The sequence below is a fragment of the Hydra vulgaris genome, chromosome 08 (assembly GCF_038396675.1).
Source record: "Hydra vulgaris chromosome 08, alternate assembly HydraT2T_AEP".
NCBI lineage: Eukaryota > Metazoa > Cnidaria > Hydrozoa > Anthoathecata > Hydridae > Hydra > Hydra vulgaris.
Genome location: NC_088927.1, coordinates 1,575,498 through 1,587,500, shown reverse-complemented (window position 1 = coordinate 1,587,500; position 12,003 = coordinate 1,575,498). Strand labels below are relative to the sequence as shown.

General features: G+C 26.5%; 1 protein-coding gene across 1 annotated transcript in view; it reads left to right on the top strand.

Annotated features, from left to right (window-relative positions):
* LOC136082919 (exocyst complex component 3-like) overlaps positions 1-12,003 on the top strand; it is a 41,632-nt gene that overhangs the window by 5,772 nt on the left and 23,857 nt on the right. The window contains exons 11-14 of the mRNA XM_065802332.1: positions 2,045-2,153; positions 4,655-4,738; positions 8,671-8,750; positions 11,845-11,957. Of these exons, the coding sequence (XP_065658404.1) occupies positions 2,045-2,153; positions 4,655-4,738; positions 8,671-8,750; positions 11,845-11,957 (386 nt within the window). The remainder of the gene's footprint in view (positions 1-2,044; positions 2,154-4,654; positions 4,739-8,670; positions 8,751-11,844; positions 11,958-12,003) is intronic.

The following is a 12,003-nucleotide window of genomic DNA, read 5'->3' as shown; positions in this document are numbered from 1 at the left end:
TTATCATTTAATAATTTTGAACTCAATGAAACTCAGCACCCTTTATTTGTTGATTACTCAAAAGTTATTCAGCAGTTTTTAAAAATTTTTTTTACGAGAAAGCTAGCTTGATATTGTTGTATTTGTATTAGTATTGGTTATTATTGTTTCAAAATGTGTAATCAAATATTAAATTGAGATTTGAATCTGGATTAAAAAACAAATCTTTTGTGTGTAATTTTATGTTAACAACATAAAATTACACACAAAAAATTTTAATTAAACTATATATATTCTTTATAGTTTTTTTACATCAGCAAGCTTATTTTCGTTTTAATTTCATCATTTTTATTGTAACTTTTTAAGAAGCATTAAGTGCTATTAGTGTTATTATGTTCTATGTTTACAAACAATGCTCACACACTAAGTTTACAAATAATGCGCGCACACTAAGTTTATAAACAATGCTCACACACTAAGTTTACAAACAATGCGCGCACACTAAGTTTACAAATAATGCTCACACACAAAGTTTAAAAACAATGGACGCACATTAAAGGCACTTTCTCAAATGATGTTGGTTGTATAGTTTTGTAACACTAAATAGATTCTCCAAATCAGTAGAATGTTTTTTTGCTGAATCAAAGATCGAAAGTTTTTTACTGAATAATTTTATATTAATATCTTTATATGTTAATTCATGTTTTAGCAAGCACTTTGTATAACTTTTTTTAGCTCTACTTTTATATATATAGTCTTATTTACTGTGTTTTCAAAATCAACTTTGAATTGATGTAGAATGTACGAAAGACAGCAAAGTTGTTCAAAATCAACTTTGCTGTCTTTCGTACATTCTACATCAATTATTTGAAGTAAAATTCTTAACTAAAGAAATTTAATTAAGAATTTTACTTCAAATAATTTATTTACATTAATTAGACTCTTCACTGTCATCCTCACTACCATATATTATTATTGTCAAGTCTAAAGTTAATTGGTTTTATATGTGTAAAACCAACTGAAAATCACATACTGTTAAATGGATTGCATGGGCATAAAAGCTGAGATAACTTCTACATGCATTCTACTGCTGAGATAAGTGTTCATTACTGAACACTTATCTCAGCAGCTTTTTTAGACGACCATTGACAAGTTCAAGTGCAAGTTTATAAATAATAGTACTTGAATTTGTCATCATAAAAAATAGTTTTATCTAAAAAGAATGCATGTAAACAGTTACTAAAACAAAATAGATCCAGATCCTAAAACAAAGATATGCATACTCAAGTATTTGGGTCTGGTTTTTGAATTAACCTGTGCCAGTCACAAAGTGACATTTCAAATTTGACAGGAGTTGCTTGATCTTCGATTGGATTTTTTTTTTTAGCAAAATAAAGAGACACAATCTATAGAAAGTAAAGCAGTTAGATAAGCAGTATAAAAGAAAGGGTTTAAAAATAAATGTAAAGTTATGTACATTGCAGAGAGGTTTGACCAGAAAAATTAAAGCTGCCAAACTTTGATAGAAAAATTTCCTAAATCAAGGGCATAATGCATATCAAAAAAAAACAAACTCCAAATCAATCTATTGATTTAGAATTTAAAGCAATATGTTTTTCAAAAAATCTGTATAAACTTTGAAATTAACCATTTTTAAACATTTTACATTTTACACGTTTTTGTTAAATGAGACAATTTTGTTTTAAATTTTACAGTTACAAAGTATTAGCAATGCTTACAATAACATCAATTTACTTAAGGCCATTGTGCCACTTGTAAATTTGCCATAATCTACTCCTGTATTACTCTCCCACCCCTTTCTTTTACCTAAATTTTTTTTTATCCTTTTCTTATAGAATCTTTGAAGGTTTGGTATTTCTTTATTAAATTGTTTAATTCTTTTGGTATTTCTTTATTAAATTGTGACTCTATATAGTCAGTCTTGATATATATATATATATATATATATATATATATATATATATATATATATATATATATATATATATATATATATAATACAAGATAAAAACTATGTAATTTAGTTATACATTATTACATTTAGATTTGATAGCAATCAATTAGAACTAACTGATAAAACAGATAAAATGTGGTTAGTTCGCCATCTTGAAAGAATGCGAGCACTTATTTTAGATGATCTTATCTCAGTTAAGGTACAGTTATGATATTTTAGAATAATAAAAAAGTATTCAAAAAAATACTAAAATTATATTTCAAACGTCACATGTCAGAAAATCAAGCTATAATCTAATCAATAAATTTTATATGTTTAAGACTTAAAAGTGTCAAGAAATGAACATTTAAGACTTTAAAGTGTCAAGAAATGAATGTCTAAGACTTTAAAGTGTCAAAAAAACTCTTGCAAACAACTCTAACTTCTGAGAAAATGTTTTTATTAGTTTGTTAAAAAAATAACCTAATAAGCATTTTTTTTTTTTTTTAAATACCTCAATGTGATGGATTTATATATTTTATTTATAGTTTATGTTGAATATCCTAATATTAATTAAAATATGCTTTTCCTTTTAGAAATTTAGAAATTTCTTTACACTTGGATATCGCACCATCCGTTACTTTAATCTAGTTTTACTATTTTTTCATGTAAAACTTGTGAATAAAAATTTAGATATTTCAAGTGCTATATTTTTCTTGTATGTGTTGCTTTTCTTATATATACTGCTTATTTCAAGCATACGTACTTGTAATAAATATTTTTCAAGTAATTATTTGTAGCTGGATGGCTGGATGTGAGCTAAGGTGCGTTAGTAAAGTTTAATTCGACAAAATAAATAATATTATTCCAAAAATATTAATTTTGCAACTGGAAAAATACCGCTGATATTATAAATTGGTTTTCTAAAATTAGTAACAAAAATGAATGGACATTTATACAATTTAATATTAATAATACTATAGAATTTGGAAAAATCCAGACAGAAATTACTGAGGAAACTACTTGTCTAATTAAACAGGAAAACTTAAATCTATTTTAAAAAGAAGGCGTTGAAGCAAAAAAACCATGCTTTGATGTAACTATCGCAAGTTATGGCAGAGCAGAAATTTGCAAATTTGTATACTTATATATTTTAAACTCTATTTCTATCTACTCTACCCTATGAAGTACCCTGTTTATATAAATTTTTTTCTTTTTTTATTTGAGAAAAAAAAGAAGTTACTTTTCTCATTTTTTGTTTTAATAAGATTTTAATGCCAGAATTCTCAATCCTCCTTAAGAGCAGCTTTTTGTATAAATCAGGCAGAGCCTAATGGTGAACTTGATGTTATTCACACTAGGAGATAAATTTCCAAATAAAAAAATTTAAAAATAATTGTAAGTTTTCTAGATATTGGGAATAATTAAATTTTGACAAGTTTTTTAGGAATATTGACCAAATGATGTCAAAAGCATTTTTAAACTTAAAATGTAATAATTGCACCATTATTTAACACACTCTTCCCAAATTTTCTTACTTCTAACTTTACATTTTTCTCCTAAATCTGTTACCTTTCTACATGCTTGAATCATCTGCATCCTTATTGCTCAACATACCCAAATCACCTTAGTCTTCTCTGACAAACCTTTTCTGATCTTCCTTGTCTCTGGCTTATCTCTGGCTTAACTTTCTTATCTCTGGCTAAGGTCCTGACTTGTTTTTTGTCTTGTTAGAGTCACACCACACATTTGCCTGATCATCATCTTCTCTTTCAGCAAATACTATGCCAAATAAATAAAGAAGAGTTTCCAAAATGGGAGCAGCATCTTAACTGAAACACTTTTCATTTATTTTGGAAATAAAATATTTCATGACTATATACATTTTTCAGTAAAATGTTTTTTTTTCTTTACATTTAGTGAGATTTCTAAAGTTATTTCACAAAAAAAGCATGTACACCACCATTTTTTTTATATGAATAAATTAATGATTCAAGCTCAAAGTACCTAAAAATATAAAAATACCAATAAGGAAAATAATTCTTTTAAACTATATAAGAGCTTATAAGATAATAGTTGTTTATAAATTATGTCATATAAATTACTGTACAAGAATGAGGTGGGGAAGTTTTTTTTTATATTTTGAGGTACTTAACTTGATAAAGATTTAAAATATAAAAATAATTGTAGAATACCATCGAAAAGGTAAATTATATTCATAAATTATAGAAAAGGCTTTTGGAAATGAAAATTGAAATAAATAAAAAATTAATTTTTTTCCATACTTTTGAAGCATGGTATATAGACAAGCAATAGACCTACCATTTAATTTTTATTCTTTTTTAGGTCTCGCTAATATATAATAATAAGATAAAATCATATATAATAAGATAATAAGATAGAATAATATATAATAATTAGATAAAATCTTTGGAAAAGTATTGTTCTAATTTTAAGTTTAAAAATGAGATACCATTTGGTCAATAATTCTAAAATATTTTTCCAATACCTAAAGAACAAAGAAATATTTTTTAATAAATATTTTAACATTGTTCGTATGAATAGCAACAGTGTATTGTAACAGATTAAATTTTAAAAGATTATTTAGTAAAAATATTTTTTCAAACAGTTTCAGTACTAGTTTCATAAGGCAAATTGTGAAAATAGATGAAAATCATTTTTATTATGTGAAGATTTTTTTAATTAAATTCTTTATTTTAGCATCTTGTTCGGCCATGTTTTCCACCTAATTACCAAATCTTTAAGCTTTATATATACTACTACCATGATGCAATGTCAAGAATGGTAATATTATATTTATTTTTATTGTATATATAATTATTAATGTTACACAATATATATACATATATATATATATACATATATATATATATATATATATATATATACACACACATATATTATATATATATATATATATATATATATATATATATACACATATATATATATATATATCATATATATATATATATATACATATATATATATATATATATAAATATATATATATATATATAATATATGTATATATATAGATGATTACATACCTATACACACATATATATATATATATATATATATATATATATATATATATATATATATATATATATATACACACATATATATATATATATATATATATATATATATACACATATATATATATATATATATATATACATATATATATATATATATACATATATATATATATATATATACATATATATATATATATATATAATATATGTATATATATAGATGATTACATACCTACATACATACAATGCGGTAGTGGTGTAGCGGCAGAGCACTTGCTTCATTAGTGAGAGGTTCTGAGTTTGACCCCCACCACATCCCTGGTAGTACCGCACTGAAATTGTTTCTTGGTGCAGCAACCTTGTTTGTCAAGGTTCATGTTTCAGAGATATAGATTTGAAAGAGGATTTGAACCACATTTAAGTAGCCTCCTTGACTGTAGCGGCCTTCACGGCCTTGAGGAAATGAATTAACCAAAAAAAACACACACATATATACATACAGTGGTGTGAAAAATATTGGAGTTTTTAACTTAAAGCGAGTAAAACAATAGTTTCATGTGAGATAGCAGAAATTAGAGTTTATACAATAACCAACTTTTTGAAAAACCAGTTTTCAAATTCTAAATTTAAAAAAAAAACAGTTTTCAATAAAGAGAAATAGTTTATTTAATTTATAAGAAGTCGCAAAAAACAAAATCAATATTAAAGTAAAAATACAAAAAAAAATCGATAAATATAATGAACAATATTTATATTTGTTTCACTTAATTTAATTTCTCCAAAGAAAATACAATTAAAAAAACATAAAGTTTCCAATGAATGTCTTGTGTGATGTCTTGTTTTTATTTTGGACACAATATTGCTTGCAATTGAAAATACTTGTTCACTAGCAACTGAACCCGGTTTTATAAATTAAAGGACATCAAATAACAAATCTAAGTTTTCTATTCTTTTATTTGAATCAAATAATAAAAATTCAGCATTCAGTGACTTTTTCACCGGGTTCGAGGCCGGGTTTGATAAATATATCTTAGGCCAAGGCCAGGTTTGTGACCGGTGCTGCATAAACAATTATACATCCTAAATATATTTTTTTTATTCAAACTTCATGTTATATTTTGTGTATATATGCATATAAACATCATAATGATGTTTGATATATGCATATATATACATAAGACTATGCCTTCTTTTCTTGTCGTGTTAAAGTCACACCACACATCCACCTGGTCACTTCTTTCGGCAATTTTCTCTCTCAATTTACTCTCTTCAATTTTCGCTAAACTTTTAAAAAGTGCTAAATAAGTGGTTCCAATTTTTCAAAACTCTTGAAAATGCTTTGACCTCTCTAACTATCCTATGATTAGTCTTCACTCAGTTATTTGTTTCTTTATATGAAGTTTTTGATCATTAAGTTATTTTTTTTTTAACCACAGTATTAAAGTTATTCTTGAAGGCCTACACTTTATTTCAAGTAACTTTAAGGGTACCACTTTAGTTTTATTAAAATAACAATCTTCATAAAAAATTAATTAAAAAAATCTAAAGTGCCTCTATTTGCTGATGACTCAACTTTATCCTCTTGTCTTAACAAAAAATCTTCACTTTTTGATTGCTTAGAACAAGCAACCGGTTTTTAATCTGACCTCTCTTCTGTAACAGCCTAAGGTTTGCAGTGGCTTTTGGATTTAAATTCTAGAATTAAAATCCACAATTTTTTTTAGCCAACAAAGTTCATTTATTTACTGCAAAAAATATTGCAATATTGTCAGCATTCCTATATTGATGAATAACAACCCTCTTACTCTCAGACTAAGTCTAAAAGCACATTGTAAATGTAGTTAGACCTAGTTTATCTGCCAAGCTTGAACCACTCTCCTATTGTTGTAGGGTTGAATTTTTTCTTTTTTCTACAAATACTATCATGGTCAATGCTCAAACGAGCTATCATCTCTATTACGTCAACCAAAACTCATTCTTGCTTGACTTTTTATTCAACAAGTTGCATCCTTTTACTGTATCTGTCACTTCATGCTATAAACTTTTATTAACCCAGTTTTTTTCTTTGCACATCAAAAAAGTCTTATAACTCTTCCCCATCTTCATGCTTTCCTTTTTAATATATCCTACAACTTTTAAAGTCTTCAGTTAACCATTTTCAAGTATTTTAGCCTATCCACTATTTTAAAGTAACTCATAACTTAATGGTTTTTAAATAATGTAAATGTAATGGTTGCTTGCAATTTTGTTGGAAGTAAATTAGAGTTTAAAAATATATAAATATATGCCAGTATATAATAAATAGTAAATGTAAGTATAAAATTATTACACAAAAAGTATTTTCTTCTAGCCCCAGCTATCAACCCCTGCTAAATCTTATAGTTTTGCCAGGGTCGGTGCCAGGTTTGCAAAAAAGTCTCATTTTTAGCCGGGGCCATGGCCGGGGCCCCAAGCTAAAAAATAAAAATTTGAGTCAATACATAAATTATTTTTAAAGTATTCTTCAGAATTTTATTAAATTATATCCAGGGTCGGATTTACACCCTCAGGGGTTCTATGTTGAATCAATTTATGGAACCCTAAAAAATATTTTGCGAAATTATATTAAATGAAAAGGTGTTATATAGTTGTTTGTTATTTACTCTTGATCTAAATTATTTGATTTAAAATTGGTTTGTTTTTTATATACATTCATTTTAGTATTACTATGTGTGAAATTGATCTCCAAGCAAATTATAGTGCGGTAATGAAATGCAAATAGAACTTTACAAAAAGGGAATATTTTTCCAAACATAGTTGTAGCAATCATTAAATTATAAAAGTAATACTTTTTATTAATAACTTAATATCTAAAAATCCTAGCAAATTTGAACATTTTGCAAACCCATTTTTGAGCTCCAGAAATTGTAAGTCTGTTGATTAGTTACATACATCAACTGAGAAATAGGTAAAACTAATGAGAAGTTCTGCTACATTGACTGACAAATATGTAAACATTTATGGCTACCACTATTTGAAGCTTTTGAACATGAAGGCCAGAAGTTAACTAGAAAAATTGTCAGCAAAGAGCTAACCTTGCACATACCCTTCAAGTATAAAAAGTCATCCAAAATAAAAAATAAAAAAACTTCATTGAAAAACAATATCTTGGGAACATTTTGAGACTCTTTGTGTATTAAAATTTGTTCATGAGGGTTAAAATGGGATGGGCTTATGTAGGGTGGGACAAAATGGTATGGATAAACAAGTAAACCATGATAAAATGATACTTACTATTTAGTTTATAAAAAATTTGAATTGTTCTTTTGATATGTTCAGCATTTGTTAAAAATAAAGAATTTTAAATAATCTTATTATGTTTGTATTCACAAAATGACTTCTAGTTTCACAATTACACACTTTTTTTATTATTATTCTGATATTTTTTACTAAAATTTAACTGAGGCTGTATGTAGTCGAAAATATATGTAAACATGAGAATAACTGTTAAAGAAATTTTAGAATTTTAATATATATATTTTCTGTTTAAACTCCTGAGCAGGAATTTCAACAGTTTTTAATACTGATAAGGGTTTTATAATAAAGCTTTTTTCAAACCAGAATGTCTGGTTTATATTATTTTTCATTTTTAACTTGTTGTTTATTATATTGCATGAATTTGTTTTTCAGCTAGAAGGATTTGCATTGAATCAAAACCCTTCAAGACCAAATGAATGTGTTACACTGCTTCAATGGATTGCAGAATATTAGTGAGTTTTTATTGCTGCAATTGTATGTAATGTTTACAAGACCATAATTTTTGTGTAATTATAAAGTTGTTTAAATGTCTATAATTGTATTTATAAACTTGAATATTTCTGAAACAAAATAAATGTGAATGACTCCACTTTTGCTTTTTTAAATATTATTTAGCATGATACTGCTTTTTAATCAGATAGTCAGGGAAAAGTCAGGGAGTTCTGATTGAGAAGTTACTTGTGTTACAATTAAGCAATTATGTTTCTGTTGGTGCTACCCATTAATTTATTTTGACAATTAATAAAATACCCTACAATGTTTCACAGGATAAAGCATCAATTTCAATATATTATTATGTTCAATATATGTTATTTCAATATATATATTTTTTAATGATATATTTAGATCATTTAAAACTATTTCTGAAATAAAAAAAAGGCTTATTTCAAAGAAGCTTTGTTAAACAAAGACAGTTACCCTCAATTTGGTTCTTGGCTAATGAAAGAAAATAATAAAGCCCATAATAAATGCAAGTTATGCCATAAAATAATTTAAAAATAGATAGTTTCTCAAAAGGACATTATGAAGCCACAATCTTTATAACTTATTGTATCAAGTTTGGGTTAAATTTGCACAGAAAATATGCGGTCATTGCATTGTTGCTTAAATAAAACTTCTAACAATTCAAACAAAATGCCACTAATTTGTTCTAAACTATGTTTCCTGTTAGTAAGATTGCTGAATCTTTTCAAATGGGACCAAATTTACTTAAACAACAACAATGCCTGTCTCCCTGGCTTATTGTGTCCTTTGATGAATCCCTCAACAATAATCATACTTGTCAAATAAAATTTACATATTTGATATTGGAATTGAAAAAAAATTCAAGTTGAAGTGAGGTATTGGGATTCCTCATTTATGGGACATAGTACCATACTTGATTTGCTGAATCATTTTAATGAAACGATAAATGATCTTATTATCAGCAAGGTTATTCAGATCTCTATGAATGGACCCAGTGTCAACTTAAAATTTTACAGAGATGTTCAAAGCAAATGTGACAAACATGAACTATCTAAACTTATTGACATAAGCTGCTGTTCTCAACACATAATTCAGGGGGCTTTCAAAACAAGAGTAGAATCAACTGATTGGGAAATTTTAAAAGACGTTTTAAAACTGCTTTATCTTATTTTACAATTCTTCTGCCAAAAGAAGTGACTTTATCAGCATCACTGAAGATTCTGTGTTCCCCCTTTCATTTTGCACAACCAGTTGTGTTTAAGACAAAAAGGTTACAGAAAGATTAATTAGTATTTGGCCTTCTATTATAAAAATTGTAATTTATTGGGAAGCTCTGTCTAAAAGTAAACTGCCATCTGGCAAATCATATAAATTTGTTGTAAATGCTGTTAAAAAGGAACTTTTTCTTGTAAGATTCTAGTTCTTTAGCTTTCTGGCAAGCATATTTCAATTGTTTCTGAAGCTCTATCAGACAGATGCTCCAACGTTACCTCATATGAATAGTGATCTTGTGCAGTTGGTTAAGTGTATTCTTAGGATGTTCATAAAATCTGAAACTATTGAGACTTGCTCAAAACTGTCAAAGCTCAGAAATATTGATGCAGATATTTTGAAGGATACTGAAAAATTTAAAATTCAATGCATGCATATTTTGATTTCAGCTGCTGAAAAGTTATTTAAAAGATGTCCGCTTGATTTTGTGCACACATGCACATACAAATTCTTTGTAAAAATAGAAACAAAAAAATAAAGCAATTAAATCATTTGATTGCAACGGGATGGTTTTAATTAAACTTATGCATCATAAAGTATTTAAAAAAAGTAATCTTATGAAAGATTTTTAGAAAGACATGGAAAAATTCTTTCAAATGTTTAAGTTTATCATAAAAAGTACATGCCCACTAAAAATAATTTACGTATTTAATTTACACAAAATGCGTTTACTTTAAACAATCGTTATAATTAAAATGCTATTTTATTTAAACTCTTCATGTAAAATAAAAATGTTAGAAAAGATCAATAGTTTATTGTTATTAATAACATAACAATTATTTTATTACATTTAAATTGCTAAAAATTAAAACAGCGGTGGTCAAATTATAAAGAAAAAAAATTATAAGCGTGGTCGGTTATAGAGTGCGATTGCATGCCATTTCTATTTAAGCCTGACACTCTCCAAATTACATCAGAAATGAAAGCTGATTTTAAATTTGCACCTCAAAAATACCAACTCGTAATTGAGGAAGAGAAGTCAAATCATAAAAAACATGCAATGCTATGTCAGAAATTATTTTGTCTGAAACTGAAGAACTAAAATCTCAAATGGGTTTCCTTACAAAAGTTTCATTGATGCTAGAAAAATAGTTTGTCCTGAGTGTGAAACAAGCCGGAAAAAAAAACAATATATCATTGGTCAGCAAAGCGAATGCTTTAAAAAAGAAAAGTGATGAGAAAATGAAAGACATTGCTAGGTTAGCTGAATTAACAATTGCTGCTTTTTGACAATTTGTTTGTTGATATAAAATATTATTTATGATGATATTTATGCAAATATGGCAAGTTTGCAGTTGAAAAGCTTCAATTGATTTTTATTTGATAAAAGATTTTGCTTAGATATTGTTTGTGTTTAATAGATCACATATGATGAAGTAAACTTTTTTAGTTGTTTTTTTTTAGAAGGGTTATGTTAAAAGAAGTTTAAAAACTTGCCAAGATTTGTTATATCCATTATGATTTTTGTATTGCAATTTTAAACAAGTTTAACCAGAAAATTGCTTTTCACTATAATTTTTCTAAACAGACAATGTGTTTCAAGTTTCTGTTTCAAGGCCCTGTTACAGCTTGCTTAAGTAACATGAGTTTAAACTTCTTCATTTTCAGTTGATGATGTATTTAATTAAAAGAACTAGATCATGTGCAGTTTAATAGGTTAGTCTGGCTATTGATGCTCAAAATATATTTTTTAATGTTTTTAAGCTATGTTTTGTTATACTGTGCTATTTTTATCTAAAGATATTGTTGGATTAGCAAAGGTACAGCTACATAGAGTGATAGCAAAGGTACAGCTAAAAAAAATGATAGCAAAGGTATAGCTACAAATAGTGATAACAAAGGTATAGCTAAAAATAGTGATAGCAAAGGTATAGCTACAAATAGTGATAACAAAGGTATAGCTAAAAATAGTGATAACAAAGGTATAGCTACAAATAATGATAACAAATGACTAACCTAAAGTTAGTC